Source organism: Rhinolophus sinicus, chromosome 4 (genome assembly GCF_057876585.1).
Source record: "Rhinolophus sinicus isolate RSI-liver-muscle chromosome 4, RSI-T2T, whole genome shotgun sequence".
NCBI classification, from domain to species: Eukaryota; Metazoa; Chordata; class Mammalia; order Chiroptera; family Rhinolophidae; genus Rhinolophus; species Rhinolophus sinicus.
Genome location: NC_142504.1, coordinates 2,256,270 through 2,283,688, shown reverse-complemented (window position 1 = coordinate 2,283,688; position 27,419 = coordinate 2,256,270). Strand labels below are relative to the sequence as shown.

The following is a 27,419-nucleotide window of genomic DNA, read 5'->3' as shown; positions in this document are numbered from 1 at the left end:
TACAGCGTTGTTCAAACAACTGCTAGTATTTTTACCCAATGTTACGAGAATCAGCCTCTAACACAGGTTAAAATAGACATTCTTTCCAGAGGCTTACAAATCTTTCATCTGAAAATCTGCGTGCTCCTAATTAAAGAATCGGGGATTTTTTTCTCCCATGTCACAATGCTTTACTCAGTGACGGTTGATGGGCTTTCAATAGACACTCAGCGAATCCGTGATTAACGGCAGGTTCAATGCACAGCTGTCAGGGTTGCCCAATGGGAACCGCTCCTCGGCGAATGCATTCGTTTTAAAAAAGATGAGATGCAATTTTCAGAACTGGCAGTGTAGAGACGTCTCCTGGGGCAAGGGCTGTTTTATACCTGAAGTTTATCGTCCTGAAAGACAAATACAAGGTGTGGGGTTTGCTGTTCCCATAAGTGCAGAACATCTTCTGATCAGCAGCGAGGAAGTCCACGCTAAGCATATTCACCGGCTTATTCTCCGGGGGAGACAGACTGGGTGAGCTGCGCGGGCACTGTCTTCACACCATCTATGCTGACAGCTCATTTCTCCCGAGTGCATCCCATCTCAGCAGTCTGGATGCAACTCACGTCACCTCGGGTAATGGCACCAAAGCTCACTCTGTGGACGTGGTGGGGATGCCTGCCCGTCTCGGGATGAATCGGTTTATTGCATATTGTGGCAACTGTTTTCCATGCCTGAGGACACCAGCTGGAGAGATTTGAGACCACTGCTTTACTGACCAAGAGTCTCTGAACAGATGGGTGATGGCAAAGGAGGATGGATGGATGGATGGATGGATGGATGGATGGATGGATAATTGTCCAGAGAACAAATACGGCTGGAAGTGGAACCTGGTCTGCTGCCTTGGTCCACCATGGTGTAAATTTAGGGCGTCCTGGAAAGAATCTGGTGGTGGGCCTCACATTGAAGTACAGCTTCTTTGGCCAAAGCAGTCCTGAGTCCCCACCCAGCAGCAGGCGTGACGTGGCTCATCGCGCGGTGAGTGTGCAAGCTCCTACACAACATGGTCCCATCTGCAGGTGAGGAAACTGAAGAGAAAAAACTAAAGGAGGTGACAGGGATCCCACTGGAAAGTCACTGCTGCCGAGCTCCAAAGCCAGGGTGTCTCTCACTACTTCAAGGAATGGAGTCTAACTCGACAGCTCAAAATGTTGAACAAAGGGCATCTAAAAGCCTTGTCTTCCATTCAAGCCCACAGCCTGCTCTCCCAAGGGCTCTGAGCACCACAACCAGAGAGACCACAGAGTTCGAGCAGAACTATGCTGCTTCCATCCCAAAGCCCCTTCTCTGTGCCTCGTTGCCTCAGGATTTCATCTGACCCACACCATGGCGTATAGGTCATCAGTGAGCTCATGCAGGCGCTTCCTCAGCTGTCCTTCCAGCCCCAGGCTTGGGGAACTATTCCAGCCACAGCAGGATGCCTCCACCCCTGCACAGGCCCTGCCCAGAAGCACACCGCCCCTCTCCCTCTCTGTCCACAACCCGGCCTGCACCCCTCCTCCCCTCACAATGCTCCTCGACCTTCCCCTCACCTCCTCCATGTTTCTGGAGATTCTCCTGTTTGCATTTTATCTCCTGTGGCATCAGTGAAGGGCCACTCACTATCTGTGGACTAAGTTAATGTAGCTCTAAACCCATCATGTTACTTAATTGTCACAAAACGTCCACACATGTAGCCATATTCGTGTGTCTATTTTACAGGCACAAAAAGGACATGGAGAAATCAAGTGGCTTGATCGAACTCTTACTTTGAAGACCTCTTACGCACAGCACAGTCCAACAACTGGTTGTCACCCCAGTGACTTTCAGACATCAAGAACCATTTCAGTTCTGCTCAAAGTGACTCTGGGAGGAAGGTAGACAAGTATAACACCTTGTAGAAAAAAATGCCGTTGAAATATTTTGAAGTGTAGGGGCTTAATATTGAAACAATGAGCACCACTTTCCATAAACTATTGAAAGGTTAACAAGTTTATCATAAAACCAGAGGCTTTATAAACGTGGGAAAGCTTTTGTCAAACAACATGGTGATATGTGTCAGAACCATAAAAATGTTCCGAGCCTTTGACCTAACCACCTCACTCCCAGGCATTTATCCTCATGAAATCATTCAAAAACAAATAAAGGCTATACACACCATGACGTGTCCTGCAGTATTACTCAGGGTTTTCAACACCTCCCTCACCACTTTCATCATAGTTCAAGTAAAGCAGCAGACACAAGTCATTTATAGGGCCACGTCCCCTCCAGTCTATGAGCTCATTAAGGGCAGGCACATCTTGGCATCTGCAGTGAAATCAATAATGAGTGCCTCAATGTTTTATAAAAGCAATACAGATGTGCAAATGTGCACACACACACACACACACACACACACACACACACTCCTCTCCAAAAACCTACAGGGAACCCAATGTTCAGGAAGAGAGCATGTTTAATTACGGTGTCTCCACAGGTCTTGCACCAGAGTACAGTGTGATTTGTATGTTACGTCCCCTTTGACTTTCTTAGTGATTATTCTAAGAATTAAAATATGCATCTGAATTGATCACAATCTAATTTCATCAGAACAGGAAACTCATTGCTTTTCCTCTCATGTCTTTGTACCAAGAACAGGCCCAGTCCCAGAACTGCAGTGTTCCAGACACGGTGGTGAGTGGTGGCCACCCAGCACCTAACATGTGTCCCTCTGACAGCAGAACCGGGAGAAGGCCCCTGAGGTTCAGAGAGTCGGGAATCCCCGTCATATTTTTCCTCTCTCTTTTCATCTCTTCATTTTGTTTTGATGTGTTAGAATCGTTTAGCCATTTGCCAGATATTTTTGCAGATATGAGTATTGCATATATTTTTTTTCAAATATGTGGGCGGTTTTACTCCAGCTAAATAGTGTTTGATGAACAGAGGTTCTTAATTTTGTTAAGATTTAATAGTGAGGCCATAGGGGAGTCGACTTTTCCTTGTAAGAAGGATCTTTTTTTTTTTTTTTTTTTTTTTTAAGATTTTATTGGGGAAGGGGAACAGGCCTTTATTGGGGAACAGCGTGTACTTCCATGACTTTTTCCAAGTCAAGTTGTCCCTTCAATCTTAGTTGTGGAGGGCGCTGTTCAGCTTCAAGTTGTTGTCCTTTCAGTCTTAGTTGTGGAGGGCACAGCTCAGCTCCAGGTCCAGTTGCCATTTCTAGTTGCAGGGGCCGCAGCCCACCATCCCTTGCAGGAGTCGGTCGAACCGGCAACCTTGTGGTTGAGAGGACGTGCTCCAACCAACTGAGCCATCCGGGAGCTCAGTGGTCGCTCAGCTCAAGGTGCCGTGTTCAATCTTAGTTGCAGGGGGCACAGCCCACCATCCCTTGTGGGACTCGAGGAGTTGAACCGGCAACCTTGTGGTTGAGAGCCCAATGGCCCATGTGGGAATCGAACCGGCAGCCTTCGGAGTTAGGAGCATGGAGCTCCAACCGCCTGAGCCACCGGGCCGGCCCGTAAGAAGGATCTTGATATGAATCTCTCTCTCTCTCTCTCTCTCTCTCTCTCTCTCTCTCTCTCTCTCTCTCTCTCTCTCTCTCTCTCTCTCTCTCTCTCTCTCACAGCCCATTCAGTTCTGTCCAACTCACTACATGTGATTTAATTACGATCTTATCCTATTCTCTGAAATAAACAGGAAAAAACAACAACAACAAAATATGTCTAATTCTTAGTGCTTTTCACATATTTTCCATGAAATTGTTTCTAATAATTTGAAGTCTCAGTATTTATCTTAGCATTTTCCTAAGTTTTCATCTCCTCCAAAAACAGCCATACTTATTTCCTTGTGGAAATAAAGCTGCGAATTACTGTTAAGCAACACTGATGCTTGAGGGAGATACACAACCCCTGCCCCCAGTGCCTGCGTGCTCTTGGTAACATCGTACCCCGTGGGCGTGGTGTCTCCCCTTAGAGACCAAGAGCTGATCCTAGCGATGCCCTCGTATTTCAGCAGCAATGTCCCACCTCAGCAATTCTCTTTGTCTACATACATCACGTAAGACGTGTGTCACGTAAGATGTGTGTCATATAAGACGTGTGCCACATAAGATGCGTGCATCATGTAGGATGCGTGCACACGTGCAGGATGAAGGGACTGGAATGTAACGGGTGCCATGGACCTCACCCCTGAAGTGCACCTGTCACCACAGAAAACCTGAAATCTTGCAAGTCAATATAACACTCACTGTTCGTATCACTGGGGAAAAACAAAAACAGTGCCACACTGACAGCCATTTTATCAAAAGAGAATCCTCAGGAGATTGAGTTCTACAAGTCAATAAAATGAATAGATTAAGTTATGTTTGATTTGTGATCATTTATTTATAGTCCAGGCATTCTTGGTTTCAAATTTTCACTCCTTTGATGCAAATGACTTTGGCAGCTTGCAACTGAACTGCAATTTTCCTTCTGTCAGGAGAAAGAGCTATTTAATGCTGCAGGTCAAGACATGAGCGTGTGAGGGTAAAGTCCAGTTTACTGAGATCACCGGTTAAGCCTTCATATTCCATCCTAGCTAAGTCTATCCAAGCATTTAATTTCATCGAAGGTACCATTTTCGATGTCCTGCAATCTGTGATCTATCAGAAATGCATTTTTTTTAATAAAAACATTATGTTTTTCTGTGTAAGTGTCATGGATGGACTGCCATAAATTATTCACTAATCTCAGTCATTTATACAGAGCATTCATTTCTGATAGAAACTGTTTTCATCTTTCAAGCAAATACTTTACTAAGAATTCCAAACACCATGTACCCTTTCAAGGTCAGAAAACCCTACAACCAGAGACAGCTGAATGCCAAATTCTACCTGTTGACTATGTTACAACAAAATTTAATAGCACACCTGTGATTAGATGCACTGAAGTTTATTCTAGTTACAGTCCTGAAAGTAAGTCGTTGATGTTTTGATATAATTGGCTCACACCTTTTAATACAAATCCTTCTGTGATCTGTAATCCTCCTTAGCCTAGTTTTTAAAAACCATATTCATCCTCCTAAGACGCTCTAAGACGCCACCCAAAATAATGCTGCTTTACTTCATCCCACGGCGTCTCTCAAAGCACAGAGGCGATGGGAGAGCATCTGGGAGTTTGCCACCATAGCAACAACCACCTCCTCTCTGCAGACACTGTCACTGCCGTATTAAACACCCTGTGAGTTTCAGAGTAGACCTTCTTTATGTGGATTTTACTTTCGAACATTCTTTGCTATTAAAAAATAAAATTATACCTTAATGACAAAAATTGAGTATAAATAGAATGACTTTAAATCCTTATAAAATGTTAACATACCCACACATGATAAAGAATAATTTTTATCAAGAATTCAAATAATTTCTAAATATAACTCTCTGACTCTGTTTCCTAAGTGGGATATATCCAAAGGGCAAAAATAAAAGCAAAGAAATACTGAACTTTACTCAGTAGGTTTCATGCTGGTGGTGGTATAAATAGAAGGTATATCCTATGTGTATTGTGGGAAAGAACAAATAAGTGAAAAGGTGGTGCTGGGTTATGCACTGGGATGGGGAGAGAGCGGGAGAAAGACAGAGATCAAAAGAGATAAAGCAAATATGGCAAAATGTTAATAATACGTAAATACAGTGAAGGGTATGCGACTGTTCAAAACCATTGCAAGTTTTCTGTAGGTTTGAAACTTTCGTATTTTCAGGGATTGAAAAAATCCTCAGGGACTGAAACCTTGATTCCCCATCTTTGATAAACATCCAAACGAAGATGACCGAATGTGTAAAGCCCCACCTTTGTTTCCTGCCCTAAAGGCCGAGACAAGCATGCAGTCTCTGGGACCCTGGAGGTGCCAGATACCTGGCGGCTGTACGTAAGCCATCAGGACATTCCCTGAGATTCAGTGAGAGGTCAGGGCTCTGCATCTGGACATCAGCCACCGTCATCTCCTAAGAGACCACAGGCAACACCTGTTCGCCTCACCAGGCTGAATTCACTCCACGCCCCAGCAAAGCGCCACCAGCCTCTCTACCGGCTTCTCCTTCCAAACCTCAAGACTCTGCCCTCTTGTCAGTCCTAACTAACCCTAGCAAAGTAAACCTTGCTGATTCCCTCCACCCCGCGGCTAGTGTTGGGCTTTATTTTTCAAAGATAGTCCATGCTCAAAGGCCTGATCATTTTCGGGGACTCATAGCTCATGGTCTCCATTTGTCATAATTAATACACGCGGAAGAACGGCCTACTCCATATCAAGTCACACTAGGACATCTTTTGACGCTGTCCACTGACGTTCAGAGGACTGCACAAAGCACTTCTGCGCAATTATTTCACCAGACCTTACACCCCTAACACAGTGACTTTCTTCTTTCAGGGCTCTCCTTCTTCCCTGGATACTTCTTCCTCTATTTATTTGTTTCAAGGGTTTTACAATTTGCTGGTGAATCTGGGTACCTGCGTGTATCTAGTGAAAAGTATCTGTGCTACGTCACGGCCCACACCATCTGGCTGGCATGACCGCAGAATCTCAGAGTTGTCTCCGACACTAATAGCAGCCTGTGTAACCACCTGCCAGTTACACCACCCACATCACGGGGCTGCCAAGCTTGGTCCAGCCACCCTGCCGCTGACGAGCTGACGACCTCACAGGTTCGCCCGTTCTGTCTCAGGCCATGGAATTGCTCTCATCTTTGTGAGCCAACCTGTGGCTTCTGCATGAGTCCTACCACCAGGCCTTGGGGCCACGCAGGGACAGGCCCATCCCTCTAGCGAGGGAAGACGTCCGTACACTTGAAGACTTGGTCATGTCTCCAATGTCAGTTCTCTTTGAAGTTACACTCAACTGTTTTAACAAACTGTCCTCTGCAGCCATAATGTCAAGACCATTCTGCCTGGGAACGCACTCTTGTCAAACATCCTCTTAGAGTGTGAGGCCCAGAGTGGCACTCAGTGCTTCAGGTAAGAGGTAATTCTCACTGTTCGGGAGGAGGAAACACTCTGCCTTTATAAACTATGATCGAGGACGCCATGCCATTTCTAATGCACACAGCAGACAAGGCTTTTGATCCTCCACGGGCTCTCACTGGACACAAGACGAGCGTCTCTTCCTGCCTAATTTGCTTATGAAAAATATTCAATTATGTGTCAAGTTTTAATTCACTTAGTAATGAAAAGTAAATGGGCCGCACCAGCATGTTTGATTTGTCTTGGAAAGGGGAACTGCTTTGCAAGAACAAACAAAGTTAAATTAAAATAAGTGACTCTCCTCGATAGTGGAAATTGAATGTCTCCCAAAGAACCTCACGTCCGTAAACATGGGGCTGACACCAACAAAAGAGCACCCGCCTTACTACAGAGCCGCTTCCAACTGTCCCCTGGGGCCTCGAGGTTGCAGAGACATGCAGGTGCCTTTGTGTGGAGAGACGTGTGCGAGCTCACACGTCTGTGCCTCTTTCATCAGCCAGGAAGTAAGAGACGGGTCGCGTGTGGACCTCTGGCTGGTCACGTACCGTTTTTGCAGATGGGGCAGCACTGGTCGGGTTCGTACACCGGGTCCACACACTCCGTCTGGGGACACGCGGACACTGTGCACAGCACCTCCCCGTTGGCCTCACAGCGGCACCGCTCGCATGGAGACACCTGGAACAGAAGCCCACGGTCAGGTGGTACATGCCGCCGACCTTACCTTTCAAATTCACGTTTTCCTTCCCCAAACATTCTGTGAAGACATCTAAGTATTTTAGGAATGTAAACAAACACACAAAATGATCCCGCCCAGGGGTTTTCAAAGCGTGGACACAGTGGTCCCGGGCGTGGGTAGGTCCTGCGGGGGCGGCAGCAGGGCTGGGCGCAGGGCTTCTCCTCCCGTCAGGGGCTCGCGCAGCAGCTGTGTTACCGCCATCCCCGGGCTGAGCTACTTGAAGGAAGACTACTGTTTAAGTACTAAACAAATAGTATGTCGTATTGAATTCTTGCCCAACCCCTCCTCACGCAGGGGAATCCCCTTTTTCATAGCCCTGCCAAGGGCCACCCGACCTCACCCGGAACACCCATGACCTTTGAGTTAGGAAGCGGTGAGGGAAGGACACACTTTCCAGGTGACAGCCAGGAGCTGTCTGAACGTGACCCCATCTAACCCTCACGGCAACACTAAAACACGCCAACTACAGTTCCTGATGAGGAAACAGACTCAGGTGTCCAGCAACCTGCCCAGAGCAGGCCCTTCAGAGGGGGCTCCAGATGCCACAGTGCATAGGGTCTCCTTCCCAGGCCTCGTGGGTGTCCCCTTGCACCACCCCGTGTGACCGGCTCCTTCCACACAATGTGCTTCACCTGCCTCACTGTGCTTTCCAGCGACGGGCCTCAGTTCTACATGTGGGGTCACTGCAGTCAAGCGTGACGGCAGTTCCTGGGGAGGCCGTGCCCTGCCAGCAGTGTCCTCCCACAGGAACTTGCGTGGGCCATCGTGTGGGTCATTCCTGCCCTGACAACCACCAGGGAAATGACTTTTCATCTGGGCTGACTCAGGACAAAGCAGAAAGAGCATATGGGGACCCAGCAATAAGAAGCAGAAGCTGTGACATGGGAACATAGGCTTTAAGAGACAGTGGACATGGGTGGACAATGTCAAGCTGAGTTTCCTGGGCTGGGAAGCCCCGATGACTTTTGTGTACGACACAATGACACCACCAGCAGTTGTCAGGTAAAGGACACACATGGTATTCTCGATGCTTGCACTGTCTACGCAATGCAGAAAATAAAACCTGAGGTCTCCACCGAATGGCTTGTTATTCCATGAAGCAAACTTGTGTTTGAAGGCATGTTTCTCAGGCACCAGACCACAGCCAATATGGCTGGGAGTCAGGACTCAGGCCGCTTGTTCTAAGTCAGAGCTCCCTACCTGATACTAAGGGGTTCCTGGGACCCAAGTCACATGACCGAGCTCTGAATCCTGCTCTTGACTCTGTCCCGAGTCTCTGCCCCCTTCAGACACTTCCTCCTGCCTTGCCTGCCCACCAGTGACTTGGGAAGGCCAGCCTGTTTTTCTCCACCCAACCTTAAACACACCTTCCTGCCTTCTGCTGCCAGAAAAGGCCACTGGCCTGGGGAAGAAATCCCTTGACTCCTGTTGCGACCGCCATTAAATTTCCAATCTGGAACATTTTAGTGTGACAGCTGGAGTGGGTGCCATGAAACCCCATTGCTGCCAAATGCGTTGCTCCCGGTGGCCACAGAGCAATTCCAGGCTGAGTGCAGATGCTTCCCCAGGAACAGACACGTGGGAGGCAAGACCACCCAGAGCAACCTGCCAAGTAACTGTAATGTTCTCATAGATGAGATTAGTTTAATCACAGAAAAGAAAGAGAAGTATGAGCTAGTGGACCTCAGCATGGACTTTTCTCAATTAAACTATTCAACATCAAATAAACTTTTCTCACCATTTCTCTTTTTCTTCTGTCAGCAGAGATGCTCCACTTACTTTTCTAACCCCTACTGTTGGATTCTACAATGACATAAATAAGATGGACATGAAAACAAAGAGAAACACTGAAATCTGGGCTTTCCCTCTTCCTTCCTCTCTCCCAAGCCTTCTCAACTCTTTAAGTCCCAGGAGCCCTTGAATTCTTCTGGGAGCTCTGGGCTGGAGCACAGGGTCTTTGTCACTGAGTTCCCAGGCCCCGTCTGCAGGTGTGAGGCCAGCCAGACTCACAAGTGCCAAAGCCGTGTGTCCACCACATCTGGGGCTGTTACAGTGACCGAGCCAGTGGGAGATGCTGAATGGGCTGTAAACACTGACCGAGTTGAGAAAGACATGGTTGCAAAGATACAACAGCTAAAATCAACTTACACAGCACATTATGAAAAACATAAAACATAAAATCTGTTTCTGGAAGGGTCACTGAACACCTCATAAAGAGCCATTCAAGGATTCGATGCCACGTGTAAGGGAAAGGAAGAGAGTGAAATCTTTCTAGTGAGAGAGGTCAAGGTTACGGTTACACATGTAGCCCATGAAGGGGAGAGAAGACATAGACACTGGGATGACACCAACACCACGGCGGTGACGTCACAGGAGGGGCCTGGCGGTGTGTGAAGGGATGTGCGGACACTGAGCGGCTAAAGCCACAGCCTGAGACCAGAAAGCCGAACGTCAAGGTTCTGACGCCACCCAGCCCTGACCTCCGGGGACAGGGTCACACCACGCTCTGCTTATTCTGTATTTTCTAACCGTCCGACCCTGTTAGTCAGGATCTGCTTTAAATAGCTAAAGCTTATATTGAGTAGCTGAGGACTCGTGCTCCCTTACTCACTCAGTCAAACTTCTTTCCGAATCCAAATATGGGAGACACGAGGCACGCACACATCCATCTTGCAGCCTGGGGAGGACACACGCGGAGGTCATGGGACTGACACCTGGGACGGCTTCTCTAGGTCCCACCAGCAGCCCCTCCATCCCCCACTGACCAACCCCAGGGGCTCGCCACTTTGCAGAGTCCTGTGTTCTCCAGGAGAGACATGGAGACACGACCAGTGCTCAGTCAGGGTCGGGAGCTGAGATATGAGTACGGAAGAGGAACTAGCAGGATGGTGGGAAATGGCAGGCGCCAGCTGGGCTGGGCACATGTTAACAACTCTGAAGGCACAATGTCACTTGTGTTTGGAGCGACGGGGAAGAGTTTAAACTAGAATGTGGTCACGTTAGTGGGGAGGACTGGGGCGGGTAAGGAGGGGACGGCCGTCGAGACAAGCAGGGGCCTCACGGACAGGTCTCTCCCGGGCAGAGAACCCAGTGGGGATCCCTGGGCCCGTATGGCTCCAGGACCAGTGGTCCTGAGAGGCTGAGCAGGGCAGCTGCAGAGAGCAGGGGCCCTGACACCAGGACTGCCAAGAAGTATACAATGGCAGCCCCCGAAGGCAGCACAATGTCCCCATGGCCACGAGACCTGCCACAGCTTGGTACAGGGGACCTGGCTCTACCACAGGGGACAAGGCAAGAAGCAGGAGATGTCACGGGGACAAGGTGCCTTTCCCAATGCTGTGAGACTGTGTGAGTTCTTCCTGGCAGACGTCTTGGGAGGAGAACCCCCAACCCGCTTAGTAATCACCCCGAAGTGATGAGACTCCTGAGACTTCAAAAGACAGATTTGCCAGAGAGACCTCGAAACTTTAAACTGACAAGAACAAACGCTCTCCACCATCACTGGCTATGGGCAATTCCACAACTGACAGAACTGTTCTAAAGTGAAAGAACGTTGTCTCAGTGTTTGCACATCTGAGTTTTGTTTACACATTTTACCCCATTATGTGATTATTTCCACGACCTCAAATTAAGAAACAACTCACCAGAGGCACAAGCTGCCAACAGCCGTCACTAAAAGCAGTCTGAGTGGCCCTGGATGACAAGCAGCCTCCCAAAATCATTGTCCCAGTTTCGTCACCAGATGGCGAAAGTGGCCTTTCCAGTTGCTGAGTCTGTCTTTCTGAAAGTGCCCAGCGTCACCCTTAGCAGGACTCACCTAGAAGGAAACCACCAAGTCCCCTTGTATTTAAACCACGGGGTCGTAGTAGCTTCTGATAACCCGGAAGGAACTGTGTTATTTTGGAACTGGAGGAAAAAGCAGGAGTGATGTCCTGCAATCCCGCTTTTTCTGGAGTGAAAACCTATCCACAGGTCTGGTGACTGCCGGGAATGTCACAGCAAGTCAGGCCCCAGCCTGAACTCGGAGTCTGGCCAGGCCCCCAGACCACTCACACACTGCCTTCACGAGGACGTCCTGGGTCATCCCTCCTGATTTCGCCAGCCCCTCCTGACTCCTGCACGATGCCACGCAGGTCAAGGCCTCCTTTTCAACAGTCACCTCAAACCAAATTTGTCCCCAATCCTGCTTCAGGCTCCTGACCTGAAACTGTCTCATCAAACTAGCCCAAGGCACCCCGAGCTGTGTCTCCAGGCTGGAAAGCCACAGGTGGCGAGGGTCAGGCCCATCACGGAGGCCCCTGCCCAACAGCCTGCGTCTTCCAGGTTCCAGGTGCTGTGTCACCAGCTGCTGTCCCCAGGGCCAGTGCGGAGAGTCCAGACCCGTGTGCCCTTCCATCCTCTCCTCATGACACAGAGCAGCTCTAAGTGACACGGACGTCATCCACAGCCACCTTCCTGCCTCCAACACGAGCTGCTGGCCAAAGTACCGGACGCTTCTGCTTCCTGTGCCCTTCAGAAAGATTCTTTGGTTGTTGCTGTTCTCTGTCTTTCTATCCTCTGTCAGAGAAGGGATGTGCAGAGAAAGGGACTGAATTGAGAACTGTCCCCAGAAGCTGTCGGCTTTCAGTCTCAGGCAGAAAACGAGTCTGCCGACCGCACGGCAGATGAACAGTGCAGCAGCCCAAGTAGCCAGCCCAGCACGTCTCTCTTCTCGGCACCAAAGAATAAGTTCTCCTTCTTCACAGCTGCGCTTGAGGCAACACCCTCCATGTAAGCAGCCTTCAAATCCGCTGGTGTAATTCCCTCAGATCAGTGTAGATCACACAGGAGCTCCCTCACGAGGGAACAAACGCTGGCAGTGTCTGCAGGGCGAGTTCCCCGGGCGACAAACAGCCGAGTAGCTAAGACGAGAATGAGGAAGACCCTTCTGCCTGCAGATCGGACCTGGTCAGCATTCTGGAAGCAGTCAGGTTGGACCCTGCTACCAATTGGACGTTTGTGTGTCCCCAACATGCATGTGTCCAAGCCCTAACCCCCAGGGTGACAGTATTTGCCGGTGGGGCCCCTGGGAGATCCTGCGTCAGGTGAGGACATGACAGGATCAGTGACCTGAGAAGAAGAGAAGAAGAGGCAGGAGATCACCCTGCTTTCTCTCCACCGTGTAAGGACAAGCGCCCTCAGCAGCTCGATCTTGGACTTCCAGCCTCCAGACTGTGAGAGGTAAATTTCTGTTGTCTGAGCCGCCGGCCTCCGGTCTTACGGCAGCCTGAGCTGACAAAGACACCACCCGCACCCTGAGTTTTGCACTGGAGGCCATGCGAGCCCACAGTGGGCCAACCCTGACCTCCACACCCTGGCGCGCGGCCAACGGAGCAGGATGGAGAGCGGAGGCCAGAGGGGCGGGGAGAACGGGCAGAGCTGGCTTCTCCCTTCATACATAAGTGATTAAGGTTAAACGCCTTCCAAAGAGGAGGCTTTTGAAAGACAGTGTGAGAGCCAGTGTGGGCTCTGGTTCTCCTGGGAATCACACATTCAAACTCTTTCAGGAATCACCAAGGAAACAAGGCCGTGAGCTGGGTGCAGCACCAGGGAGCGGTGGGGACTGTGGCAGACGGGGAGGTCACTGAGGACACTGCAAGTGATGGGCATGCCCTTCCGGACACACACACTCACACACACACACACACACACTCACACCCAGCACACACTCACACACACACACTCACACCCAGCACACACTCACACACACAAATGTGCACACACACTCCGTACACACACCACACACACACACCCCGGAAAGAAACAGAACCCACTGCTTCCATGTGGCGTCCCTCGTGTGACGGCCGTCGTGATGCTCACCAGGAGCAGGTGGAAGGACGACGGCCACAGGTGCATGTCAGTGTCGTTTGCCCAAAGCTGGCCCGGCTCCAGGAAAGGGCTCACTCCCCAGCTGAGAGGGGCCCGTGGACGCCCATCTGGGAGCCCCTGAGGCCGGAGCCTGGCTGCCTGGCTGGCGCGCCCTCAGGGAGCCTGGCTTCTGACCCCTGGGCCAGTGCTGGGCGGGGGGAGGGGGCTGGCTCTGGGCTCGCCCTCCTTCATTCCTGGCCTCTCCCCAGCACCCGGACCCTACGCGGGACACCGCCAGCGGTGGCTGCAATTAATGAAGCCCCTTCCATGGGGTTTAAGCTCGGCTGGAGCAGACATTGCAGGGCTCACTCACAAGAAGGGACCCAGCTTGGCTGGCACTGACACACACAGGCAGCATGGTCCCCGAGAGCTGACCATTGAATTGTGTCGGCTTTCCCTCACTGTCACCACGGAGCAACATGAGCTATTTCCTTGGCTTCTTGGAGGGCACGGGGAGCCAGAGGGGAACTTTGTTACCAGCGGGAGGTGACCTGAGCTGAGACTGGCAGTGGAGCACAGTTTATCCCTCGGGCCACCGAGTCCCCTGCTCCTCACAGGCCCAGGGAAAGGCAGTGGCCTTGTCAGAATTATTTCTTTTCCACTCTTCCCAACCCTGACATTTCTGCACGTGTGACAACATGGCTGAACTGCATGTGGGTCGAGGCAAAGGTGCCCAGGGCAGCTGTGCTCCACGTGACAAGGGCCTGTCAGCACCCCAGCCCCCTGCAGACTCCCTCCCTGCACTGCAGCCGAGGGAACCAAGATCCACCGTGACAGCCTGTCCACTAGCTAAGGGCCGGTGTCCCCAGAACATAACTGTCACCAGTGCAAGCATGTGACCAGCAGCGGAGCTCGAGCTCCTGACACCTTAACAGTCTGAGCCAAGGCTTGCTTGAAACTAATTATGTGTGTTACTTGTTCCAAGCCTCCTAAAACAAAAATACTGAGTTACCTTTTCAAAAAGCATGTGAAATTTGAAAGTAAAATATAAGTAAACAACCGTCTTTAAAGCTGGACGAAGGAAGTATAAATGAGTGTCGCATGTCACCATGTGAGGAAAGTCTGGTTGAGTTGATGTTACTAGTTATTTCTGAGCTGCCTCATGAGCAAAGGCTATGGAGAGCCAAGCAAGAGGGACGCATGTGGGATGTGGTGAGAGTTGCATTACAGGAGGCAGGAGCAGCCACCATGGCAGATCGGGGCTCAGGGCTGTCTGTGACCAGGACAACGGCAGGAGTCCCTGAAGATGGTCACCTGCTTTGTGATTTGGCTTAAACCTGAGCTAGTCCCAGTAATATTATGTTTCCAAAAACTTTTAAAAGTTGTATTTAATGGCATTTCCCATTTGTTTAAAGATAGAATTCTAAACTCAAAATTCAGTGCAAGACACACCAACCCCCACAAGGCACAGAACATTAGGTAAATCTCCAGTTAGTCATCACCACCCTGGAGACCCAATTTCGTCTACAGTCGGGGTCTCAACCCCAGCACCCTGACATTGGTTGTCAGGGGCTGCTCTGGACACTGGAGGATTTCAGCAACATGTCCGGCCTCTACCCACCGATGTCAGTAACACCCCCCACCCCCCCTCCCCGTTATGACCACCAAAGATGTCCGCATACATCGCCCAATGCCCCCTGCTGGGCCAATGTGGCCCCCGTTGAGAACCAGTGGTCTATGGCTTATTGAACAAAGGTTCATTCCTTCCTCACTGGGTGACTTTACTTCTGGGATCATGTTCCTTCTTTGTGAATTTCATCCTTCAAATTGCAGTTTGAAGTTCTTTTAGTAAAGGTTTCTTGGTGATATGCTCTCTATTTTTGTCTGAAAATATGTTTGTTTGAGCTCATTCCTGAAAGATTGTTTTGCTGGTGCATAAAGTGGATTGACACTTATTTTTTTCTTTGTTCTTTAAAGATGTTCTTCTATTTTTGGGGGTTTTCTTCTGTTGACAAGATGTTAGCTGACAGCCCACTTGCTGTTATTTTATAGGTAGTCTTTTCTCTCTGGTTTCCCTTAAAAATCTTTCTTTTGCCTTTGGTGTTCCGCAGTCTCTCTATGATGTGGATGTATTTTTATTTATCTTCCATAACGTTCATTGGGATTCCTGAATCAGAAAATAGTAGTCTTTCAACTAGAAAGTCACGGACGCCCACATTCTCACTAGCTCTTTCAGAATTCTAACCTGGTGGATATTAGACCTTCTCTCTCTACTCTCATGTATCAAGACGTCGCCTTCCTGTGTTCCATCTGTGTCTGTGTTTCATTCTGGATCACTTCTTCAAATTTATCTTCTGGTTCACTAAATTATTTATAATCTGTATCTAATGTACTGTTAGACCCTCCCATTCAATATTAATCCAATTATTATAGCATTCATTTATACAAGTTCCACCTGCTTCTCTTTCAAAGCTGACTAGGGCTTCGGGTACACCTGTGTTATTTACCCATACTTTTTATTCCAGCAGTGGTTTCTTTATGCACATTAAATATTCTCATCTAGCTCCCAATGTCTGTCTGTGTCTGAGCTGACTGCTGTTTTGGCTGACTCTTGTTCACAAAGCCCTTTCTTCTTGTGCATAATGCTATTTTGACATAATGTTCCTTGGAAAACAATTTATGGGATTCTTCACAGCCTGGACAGTGGGTGCATTCCTGCTGAGTGCATTTGCCTCTGTCAGATACAGCCTGGGACCCCTTTGAACAAAAGTCTCCCACTTGGATTATTTGGACCGCTCAGAGAAGCATAAATCTCGACTCCACACCCACAGGAGGGCACACGCACTCAAAATGCAACTGTTCAGAAAAATCCCACACAGGCTGAGGCCCGTCCAGGGGAGTTTGTCCCCATTGCCCCTTTGCAGGAGAGGCTTTTCCAGGGAGACATCTCCTGATCTGATTCTCTCCACTTGGGGCCCTGGGCTTGGCATGTGTCCCAGCCTGGCCCTGAGCACAAGGGTCGGGCCCCAGGCTTCAGTAGCTGCCACTGCAAGGCTGATGTTCTTCTCTGGATTCTGGCCTCCACCTTTAGGGATGAATTTTTCTCTCTTTTGTGCCATTTCAGCTGTGCTTTTAAGATGTGTTGTATGTGATATCCGGGATTTCATGAGTTTTGTACACATGGGTTTTTAGGCTATCAGTCTTCCACATCCCAGCCAAGGGGTGGTCATCATATTTAAAGCAAAATCATTCTTGCCATGAGTGGAAATGTGCAGAGCCACACGGTATCCGGATTTTCCATCCCTCTGCTTTTCCACGGGCCTGGGGCTTCCGAGAGAACCCACAGGGCCACAGGCAGACGTCTGACATCATCCTTCCCCGCAGATTCAAAGGCACTCTGTGTCCTGGCTGCACCCCAGTGCCCGACAGAAATAGAATGGCCAAGTGAAATCCAGCTGGCAGGATGTCAGGCTGGGAACAGATAAGCAGCAAGGGTTTCCAGCTATGTGGCCAGAACTGGACCATGCAGGATTGCTACAGCCCATGGACATTGGCTGGAATGAAAACCACATCCCTTCCTCCAGCTCACAAGCGTTCCATTTGAGCCGAACTCTTGTCTTCACCCTAGAAATCGGCCCCAGGGTTCCTGTCATTTGAAAACAAACCATTGACAACAGCAGAGCCTAGATGAGTGGCTTCCACCTGTGTTCCCCACAGAGCCCCTCTGGATGCGCCTGCACACCTCACACACGGCAGGTCACTGCCCGTTTACTGGTGGGACCCCGTAGTTTGTCACCATACCTCCAGTAGCCAGTCCAGTGCATGACATCTAGATATTCAATTGTTTTTGCATAAATAAATACAAGAATGGGTTTTTATTTGGAACTTATCAGATTTTGAGATATCATCTGAGAAGGAAATATTTATAGGAAAATACTTATAGAGTCACCTGCTAATGATGGCAGCAGCCTCCACAGGCAGTCACCCTAGAGACCAAAAACCATGCTGGGGGCAGTCACGTCCCCTAAGATGCACACGCAACAGACCACACCTGAAAATCCACAGTAACCCAGCAGTGGGCTTCTCTCCTGTTTGTTCAGAGCTTTGTAGGTTCAAACTGCTCCCATATATATCTCTTTTACTTCTGTAATGTGAGAGATAAGCGGATACTCTCCACTTTTTACCACTGGAAAATAAGGAAGCTCTGAGAATTGCCCACACAAGGATGAAATAGAACAGGGCTCACACCCACCGTGTCTTTAGACAGAGGTCCTCTGTCCTTGAAGCTGACTGACTGTCCACCCAACCGGGGGAGGGGGGGGCTGGGCAGCATGGGGCCTGAGTTCCGAGGCCTCCTGACACCAGCTGGTTGTATGATTTTTGAGTCAGGCATCGGTTTCCTAGGGTGAAATTTCTCTATGAACAGAGAGGAATGACAAAGCCATGTGGCTAAGAGCACAGGTATATCGTGCCAAGTGGGGGTGTGGTCAGCTGGAGAGTAAACGCCCTTCTAAAGGGACGCCCACTCTGAACCTGGCAGATGGCTGCTGCCTGGGGATCGTCCCATTCTCCACAACAGATTGGCAATCTGGGTATCTATGTGAGCCTCTCACTTAAATTGCACTAGTCAAACAAATGTCACGTGCTAGGAGCTAAGCAGAACAACTCCTTGGGCCCGAGTCGGCTCTGGAGCCACCAGGCTGCGCTGTGGGCTGCTACTGTCCAAGGTCCTGGCCCCCCTGGAGACCTAGTGCTCTGTTCTCTGTCCCCGGAGACCGTCCCCTCATGCTCAGGGAGCCCCTGCAACTAAATGGTTCTGATCTCATTACAACTCAAGCTTTCAGACTTTGAAGGACACATACTTACTTTGTCCTAGATAGCTTGAGTCAAATGTAACATAAATCCACATAAATAAACACTTAACCAAATTGATCCAGCATTTACTGGGCACACACCTGGGTCAGGTGTCCAAGCCTGGATAAGCTTTCCCTTCCCCAAGTACCGGCTTCTCTTGGCCACACACAGACTGCCACTTGTACCATCATAAAGACGAGGTGGCAGGTGGAGGTATACAATGTTCAGAGCCCAGCAGACGTGGACTCACAACCTGGCTCCTCCACTTACTAACTCAATGGCTTTGCTCCAATTACTTAACTGTTTTGAACCTCAGTTTTCTCTCCTTTAAAATAAAGAAAATACCACCAATTCATCAACTTATGGTGTAAATCACCCCCTCCCAAATGTACAAAACATACGGGCACTGAATAAATATTGATTCCTTCCCATTGTAACAAAATCGGCTTTTTATGGTGTTTCTCCCGCCATATTCACAAATCAAATTGGCATATGGGGCTTGACAGTCCCAGCTATGCCTCCCCAACCTGAGGCAGAAACACATCTGAAAGGTCCAGAGAAACCTCATGGAGCCCCCTTTTTTGGTTAGTTGCTCCTGTTTAAATAGCTTTAGACAAGAGGACACACTGAGAAGTCCGGAGCTTACGAAATCTGACTCGGAACCAAAACAAATGCAGAGGCAGCACCGCCGTCACACACGTTAGGGTGGCTCAGGGAGAACGGAAACTTCTCACGGCGTGGTTCATTTTCCTTTGCGAAGGGAACTAACAATAGCATTGTTTTATGTTAAGTAACATCAGCCAGTAGGATATAGATACCATTAAATTGAAAGTGTGAAGACCTGTGTCTTCCTCTTTACTGGCACTTTCTCATAATTGCAATAGAAATCTATTTAGATGGAGCCTTTGATTCCAAATTTCATGTAAGTTGTTTTTTTCATTAATAAACTTCTAGAAATGAGATTTTGCAACAAGGTTAGTCACAAGTCAGACCCTGAAGCCACAGGGGAGGGTCTGGTTGCCTCAGTGGTCCCAAAGCATCTCACCAGCAACCCCGCTTTCCATTATCTCTAGGTCAACAGTCCTCGAGCTTTGAAAAGACAGTCTGGCAAGCAGCACTTATTAATAATTCATTTTCTCTTTTCCTTCAAAGACTCACACAGTTGCCAATCGGAGCTCCCGATCAGCTATGCTAACCGGTGTGGACTCACCAGACGGATATCCTCCCTACGGAAAGCAAAGCGATGTGAAGTATTCGTTATCCTCACGGCCTTATCTCAGGGAGTCGCATACATTCCACTAGGTTCTCTAAAACACTGAAACAGGCTTGCAGAGCCCAGGGCAGCAGGATATCCACGAGGGGAACAACTCCGGTTGCTCAAAATGGAATCGTTTCTTATTAATGAATTTCAAATTTGATGTGCTGCTGGGCTGCTTGGTAGTCACCAGGGGTCCATGTAAAGCTGCTCACTAGAGCCTGTCGCAGCCAGCTTTGCGATGTGCACGATATGAGGACCCGGTGACATCAGCAGAGCACTCCTGAAGTGTCGCCCAGGCAGGAACCGACAGAACCAGGGCGCGTTACGTGGGCTGTGGAGCTGTGTTTGTCAGGCAGTGGTTTAGCAGCAATCACTTTACGGAGTCTTCCTTCCAGTCATACCTGCTGCAGCTCCCCCCCCACACACACACTTCTGGGCCCACACCTACGAGGCCAGTCACGGCCACTGACATTCTGTGTTACAGGCCGGCCGGTGTCCACCCCTCCCAAGTTCAGATGGGGTTGAATCCCTAACCCCCAGCACCTCAGAATGTGACTGTATAGAGAAAGGGTCTTTACAGAGGTACTTCAGTTAAAATGAGGTCATATGGATGGGCCCCAATACCACATGACAGGTGTCCCTCTAAGAAGAGGAGGTGAGGACACACACATGCACAGAGGGATGGCCACGTGAGGACACGGGGAGCAGACGGCTGTCTACACGCCCAGGAGTGAGGCCTCAGGAGGAAGCAGACCTGCTCACACCTGGATCTCAGACGTCCAGCCTCCAGGATGTGAGAGAACACATTTCTGTTGTTTAAGCCGCCTGGTCTGTGGTACTTTGCTACGATGGCCCCAGCGAAGGAATGCACCCTAGGAAGCAGACAGCACACCAAAACACCTCTCATTTCTAAAACATACAGACCAATAGAGAGGCTTCCTTATTCAAATTTGGATGCCTGCTGGTACCAGTTGAAGGCCAGGACATGGTACAATTTGAGAAGCAGTGGAGAACATTCTATCAGTAAGTACGTTTTTATTTGGACATACGAATTAAATCGCAAACATCCTGGAGGAAGGAGGATATTATCTAATCATTATTAGCAGCTTAATGGTATTCTGTGGAAGCTGAGAGTGAGGTCTGCTGGCATTTGGCTGAGACCAACCGGGCTGCAAGGAAAGGGAGTCCCAGTGGGGTGAGGAGCATGGAGAGACGGGGAAACACAGGCTCGAACGAGGAGAAACCTGGGTGGCGAGGACAGCAGGTGGACATGTGACCCCGGAGAGAGAAACACAGAAGATAGGGAGGACGCGCCCCCTCTCACGGGCCAAACGCACATCCCAGGCACAGGGCAGGGTCTCGGGTTCTATCTGCTTCTCACACCAGACCCACGGTGAGCGCCCAGCCTCCACCAGTAATTTCTCTCCCGGGAAGCAGAGGGCAGACTGTTCAAGTGCCTGCGTGCCTCCCAGCAGAAGCGGCCCCACAGGGACCTCCCTTTCACCTCCTTCCTTGCGATGGAAACAGGGCCCAAATTGACCCGACTGTACCACAGCCTCCGTTTGAGTTACATTTTTTTGAGAGAAGCATAAGGCACTTCAGACAGGAGTGCTTCTCTTTTCCATTGTCCATATACTTTGTGCTACGCAAACCACAGACTACCGTTTGTCTCTCTGAAGCCCAGGATACCCAGGGCAGGCACATGACCAGTGGCTGTGCCCTGGCACTTGGCATGACAACAGTTCACCAACAGTGTAACTTACAGACCCCTTGGACTCACAGCTGACCCCGGACCCTTCTATATTCCTCCTTCTGACACCCTGAACGAAACACCACAAACCAAAATACAGATACTAGATGACTTACGTAAAGCCACACTAAATTAGAGAAATGCCTAGAAATTTTCCTGATAGTAACAAAAATGAACAGGCATATATACACACACAATGAAACTGTAATTTACTTGTACACTGAAGGAGCAGGCACATAATTAAAAATGTATAGCAACTTTGCAACATCTGGGCACGGTGCACGCGCTCAGCTGTTAACGACTGGACAAAAGTTAAGAATGAAGTGTCACCTGGAGATGAAACGTACACCCTAATGCTCCAAAAATGAGCTGATTGGTACTTGAATTCTTCCCAAGATTGCGAGCTTTGCAATCTCCCTTTGGCTGTTATCTCCCATCTCCCGAGTCTGACACACATTCTTTCTATTGACCAATGTTTGACAACAGGAATGAGAGACCCCCCCCCCCCCCCATACAGAAGGCAGCCTCATGGCATCTAGCACTTAGCAGTGAATTACTAAGCACAAGTCTGGAACCTTCCGTCTACCTGTATTTGGGCTTTTCAGCCTACCTCATGGGGCACTTGTAAGATGACTGGAATTCCACACAGGGCAACAATACATGTTCACGACTGAAGACCAGCCACTTATCTTTGCTCTTGTAACACTCAGATTTTCTTACGAACCGAAACCTCAAGAGCGCTGTTTGGTTGGGTCCGTGCCCCAGCCCTGTCCCAGGCCAACAGGAAGGAGCCCGTCCCCTGGGCCTCACCAGCACCCAGGGCCGCCATGGCCGCCATGGCCTCTGCACTTTCCTCTTGCACCTAAATCATCTGGGAGGCATCTGCTGGACTCCCCAGGAGGCGGCTGCATTTGGGGGGGCAGGGCTCCTGACTTCTTATGTTGTGTGGCCCGGGGCCTGGCTCCAGTGAGCTCCTCACCAAAGCTGCCTGTGTTTCTCCAAGGGCTGGTGAGTGGCAAAGCCAGAATGGAAGCGCCTGTTGACTGACTCTACACGCCGATCTTCTTTCCACACTTCGTACATCATCCCTAGATCTGTTCTCCTGGCTCTCTCCTTCTGCAACACTCAGGAATTCAATCCTAAAACTCATCACCTGCAGTTACACCCTGGGCACATCCTGAACCTGCAGATCTCAACGTCTGTGTGCACTAGGGAACCCCGCCTGCCTTTTCTGCTCAGCTTTGGGGGCTGTAGGTCCCAGGATGCCCTCTGCTGCCCAGGAAATCTCAGGCATGCCAAGTCCACAGGTCATGTCCAGGTAGGCCATAGGTTGAGCCTACCTTGGGGCTGAGGTGGGGGTATGGGGGTAGGCAGTTGGAACAGCTAAACAGCCATGCAGGTATTTCCCAGGCCCACTACTGGGGAGGCAGGGCTTTTGGAGTGCACGTGGGGCCGGCGCATGCGTGCTGGGCAGCACTACCACCTAACCCAGCGCCATCAGGGCTGAGCTTCTGGTTCAAGCACTGGGAGGGGGGAAGCGTGCACGGTGTAGAGCTGTTCAGCTTGACACCGGAGTCTGCTTCTGAAGAGTCGCATTGCCTGCAACGTGTTATTTAAATATTCTGTGTCTCAGTTTCCTCTTTTCCAAAAACTGAAGATAATAGACAATAAATCTACTTTATAGCATGGTATGAGATTTAGCTAAGTTAACACATGTGAGAAACACAGCCTGGAGTCTGACACACAGTCGGCGTTCCGGAGATGGTCAGTGCTTTTAATATTATTACTAGTACTCATCTAAGATAAAAGTCTGTACCCATGGACTGGGCTTCCTGTTTTTGCCAGCCACCATGTTTTGGTGCCCAAATGAGCCAGCATTTTCTTTTTCTTTGAATTGTTAGCGCATTTGCATGATACCCCAACGCATATCTCAGGAAATGGCTTATTTATGTGAATAGACTCCCTTAATTGGCTATTAACTGAAGACTCTATCCCAAATGGCAGGGTAAATTACCCTGTGTCTGCAAACAGGTTGAGCATTTCAGCCTCAACACTTTTAAATGAGGAGTGGTAAATTAATATTGCAAGTACAGCTAATTAGTGTTCGGGCCAGTCCCTTCCACGCCGCGGGCTTCACTCTAAGGAAACCCTTTTAAAGCGAAGACCAAAGGGATCACCGTGGAGTGGCCACTCTGCTTTCAACGATTACCTCTGCACTGAAAGCAGAGGCCTTGCGGAGGGGCGCCCGCACAGCGCGCTCCGCCTCTGGGAAGCAGAGAGCGCCTCATCTCCAAAGCGGGGCCACAAGTGCACAGAGCGGTCTCGCCCCGTCCTGGGAGGTGCAAAGTCGCCCGCGGGCGCTCGCCTCTTACCACGAACTCCTGCAGAGTCTGGTAGGTCTTGCCCCGGAACTCGCAGTAGTTCTTCCTCTCCTTGCACTGAGGGCAGCACTGGCTGGTGTCGACGTGGATGCAGCGCGGGTGCAGCCGCGGGCACTCGGGCTGCGCGCACAGCGGCCCCTCCTCGGTGCACAGGCAGGGGCAGGCCGACGGGCCTGGCGCGAACTTCTCTCCGATGGCGTACACGAAGCCGCTCTCGTCCACGCAGCCCTTGCCGCGATAGTCCGGGTACGCGTACTCCTCCGGCGGCTCGGTTGCCGGCGCAAGGTCCGGCCCAGCCGCGTCCTGGGCTGCCGCAGCCAGGGGCGCCCCCTGCGGGGTGTCCCCGCGGGGCAGGAGCTGCCGGTCCCTGGCCTTGGCGCCCTCGCCCTGAGTGGCCCAGGCCTGCTTCTGTTTGCTCCATGCCTCCCGGCCGGCGAGCCCGCGGCCGCCCTTGCTCTTCCAGTCCCGGCCACTGCCGCTCTCGTCCCTCGCGGGGCGCCCGAGCTCGCTCACCCGCCCCGGGCCATCCCGAGACGCATGCTCGCGCTTCTCCTGGCCGGGCTGCTCCGGCGCCTGGGCCAGCTTCTCCAGCGGGATGCTCGGACTGCACAAAGCCACCATCAGGCAGCAGGTGACCAGGAGGGAACTGGACAGCGCGCCAACTGCCATCGCACCGGAGCTGGGCATCCCCTACCACGTCCCGGCGGGCGGGCGGGCGGGGAGCGCGGCGGAGAGACGAGTTGCATTCACAGCCCCGGGGCGCGCCGCCGCCAGCCAGGAGCCACCATCCCTGCGGAGAGAACGGCAGCACAGCTGAGCCCGGCGGCCCGCGCGCGCCCAGGCCCCCACCCGGCCCCGCGCCGCCCGGCTACCGCAGCGCTCTAGATGAACGAGCTGGACCGTGCGGGCGGGGGCCGCAAGCCCAGCGTCGGTGCACAGCCGGGCTGCTTACACATCACGAATTGTGGAAACACACATGGAAGCGAAGTCCCAGAAAACCCCGGCCCCGCAGCGTTTCTAGTCCTGATCAGCCGCCAAGGGCGGGTGGGAGCCGCGGGAAAGCCGCGAGCAAGCCGGACCAGCCCCCACTCCCCGAAAACCTGGGATAGAGCCACGTAATTCAGGAGCCCAGGGTGCCCCTCCCTAGGCTCTGGCCACACTTCCCAAACGGTACTAAATGGAGAATTCCGCAGTGGAGGGGAGACTGACGACCATGCTGGAAGCCAGTGGGACACCCTCTCTCGCTCGCCTTGGGGCTTTTGGGGAAAGGAAAAGGAGAGGGTTAAACAAAGCTCCGAGGACCCCATGATTCATTTCCAACAACTTTTTAAATGTTTCCAGTGCGGGAGCAGGCGCGGCTTCCCGCCCTCCTCCCCAGGCCCCCTGCCCTGAACGACGTCCCCTGACCACCCCTGGCGGCGGGGTCGGGGATTCCGAGGGCTTGGCTCCTCCGCTGGCTACGCGCCCACCCCGACGCTCAGTGATTCCGGACGCTGGGAGAGACCCTCGCTCAGGCACAGCTCGGTCGCGTAATTGCTTTCCCCAGGAGGGGGTCGTGACTGTGAAGCAGAAGAGCCCCGGGCAGCGCTAACTGGGCAGTGGGGGAGGCTGGGGATGGAAGGCGCAGGGCGGGGCGAGTCCCTCTTACTCTCCCGGTCTCGGGAAGCCTTTCTGGATTCCAAAGTTTCTGTCGCCCAAAGGGGCTGAGAGAACCCTCGTCACCGCAGGGTGCGGGTGGCCCAGCCGCTCCACCTCACCTACCACGCCCCCACCCCAATTTGGCGCGCTTCAGGTGTCTCCCTCCCTCCTCACCTGGTCTCCAGTAGTAGGGCTCGGGTCTGCACGCCCTCGGCTCACTCCCAGTCCCTGCCTGGTCCACCTCAGCCCAGGGAGAATCGCCCATATTTACAAACTTGGGGAGGGGGAATCTCCTCCGGAGCAGCAGGGAGGCTGAACGCTGCCTTGGGCATAGACACCCGACAAGTACCCTCACCCCTGAGGGCGGGCGCCCAGCCTACGTACATGAGCGCAGGACGCGGGCCGGACTCTGGCCTCGCGGTGGGCGTGGGGACAGCAGCGGCGGGTGCGGCCCCAGGGCGCTGGCACCCATCCTCCCTGTGGCCGGGGACCCGCGCAGGGCGCACAGCGGAGAGCACAGCTCCACCTGCGCGCTCCGCCCTGCGCGTTCACCGGGCGAGGGCGTCTCCGCCAGCTTGCTCAGCGCGCTGCGGGCGGCGGCTAGTGGCGGCCCCAACTCGCGTCAGTGCCGGTGCCGCCCTCCGCCGCTCATCCCTGGGTCTCGTCGTCTCTGTCTCCACAACGAATCGCGCCCCAGGGGCCGCCCAGGCTTGGCCAAGCTCCTCTCCTCCCGCAGGCGCTGGGAGCTCTCCAGACCGGGCAGCCGGGATGCCAAGCAGCCGTGGCGCCTCAGAGGGACAGGAGGCGCCCGGAGCGCGACAGGCGGGCGAGTGGCACCGAGGCCCGCGTGGGAGCTCGCGCGCCCGCCTCCCCTGCCGCAGCCGCTGCCTGCCCAGCGCGCTCCCTGCTCCCTCTTTCCCCACAGACCGCTCTGCCGGGGTTTGGAGGACCTCCCGCCGACTTGCTCCCCTTGGCCGCACAACCTACCTGTCACTCTCCCGCGCGCGGCCGTGTCCCCACCTCCGTGGCCGGCCACCAGCCTGGCCCTGGCTGCCATTCTTCCCTGTCACTCACCCTCCACTGCCCTGGGCTTTATTTCTCTCCACTTTCATCTGGGCTTTTTTTTTTTCTTTCCTTTATTCTTTTCTTGAATTTCTTCCCTACTAATTGACCCCCTCTGGCTTTTCATCCTGGGGACATCTTTGTTTTGCCACTGTTGAAAAACTTGAACCAAACTGCGTTGGATTTGGAATTCAAAGGCCTGATTAGTTTAGCAGACAGTTGTGAGCAGTTCCATCTGTACATTCAGAAACCCGGAGGGATGCAAGTGCGAGACTAAGAAACTCCTACAGACCCACGGGGAGCTCTTCTACTTCCTGACTCTGCAGTCTCTCTCCCGCATCCCTCTGTCTCCCCTTTCCTACAAGAGGGACTCGGTTTATATTTGCCAAGGAATGGGGGAACACATGATGCACGCATGGCCGAGCGACGGGAATTTGCTGGAAATGAAGAAGCAGGTTCGCCTTGGAGGGAAAAGCAAGGCAGGGCGATGGAGGCAGTCAAAGCATAAAGTCGGAGGGAAGTAGAAGAGACATAGACAGCGCCGGAAACAGATCTGCTCTTAGGAGGCTGAGCTCGGCCGTCTGCTGGAACTGAGGGCGGCGGAGGTGGTGTTTGTGATTTGAGAGTAGAAAAGAGACTGAAATAAAATGCAAATCCGGAATGAGGTCAGGATGACTAAAACATGGCCCAGAGGCAGGGGGTCTGAGGAGACTGGGACGCAGACGCACACGGAGGGAACAAGCACCCTGTGCGTTTTCCCCACATCTAGAGAGCTGCCTGGAGATGTGGAGAGCTGGCTCTCCCAGTGGCATGGAGACAGTGCGCTGCCAGCGCGTCCGGCCTGGCTGGGTGAGAGGTGCAGAGTAGCTTCCAGGAAGAAGAGCCTTCTGGGATCTGCTTTCCAGGTCAAGACGCA

At 51.6% G+C, this 27,419-nt stretch overlaps 1 protein-coding gene across 3 annotated transcripts in view; it reads right to left on the bottom strand.

Annotated features, from left to right (window-relative positions):
- The window catches only part of VWC2 (von Willebrand factor C domain containing 2), a 58,273-nt gene extending 31,537 nt beyond the window's left edge, over positions 1-26,736 (bottom strand). The window contains exons 1-3 of one of the 3 annotated variants that reach the window (XM_019731701.3): positions 26,429-26,736; positions 23,795-24,593; positions 7,523-7,652 (exon numbers count right to left, since the gene is read on the bottom strand). In XM_019731701.3, the coding sequence (XP_019587260.1) occupies positions 7,523-7,652; positions 23,795-24,490 (826 nt within the window). In that variant the 5' untranslated portion in view covers positions 24,491-24,593; positions 26,429-26,736. Of the gene's footprint in view, positions 1-7,522; positions 7,653-23,794; positions 24,594-25,615; positions 26,351-26,428 lie in introns of those variants that run through there. The other 2 variants (XM_019731699.3, XM_019731700.3) reach the window with 2 other exon arrangements.
- Between the last annotated feature and the right edge of the window lie 683 nt (positions 26,737-27,419).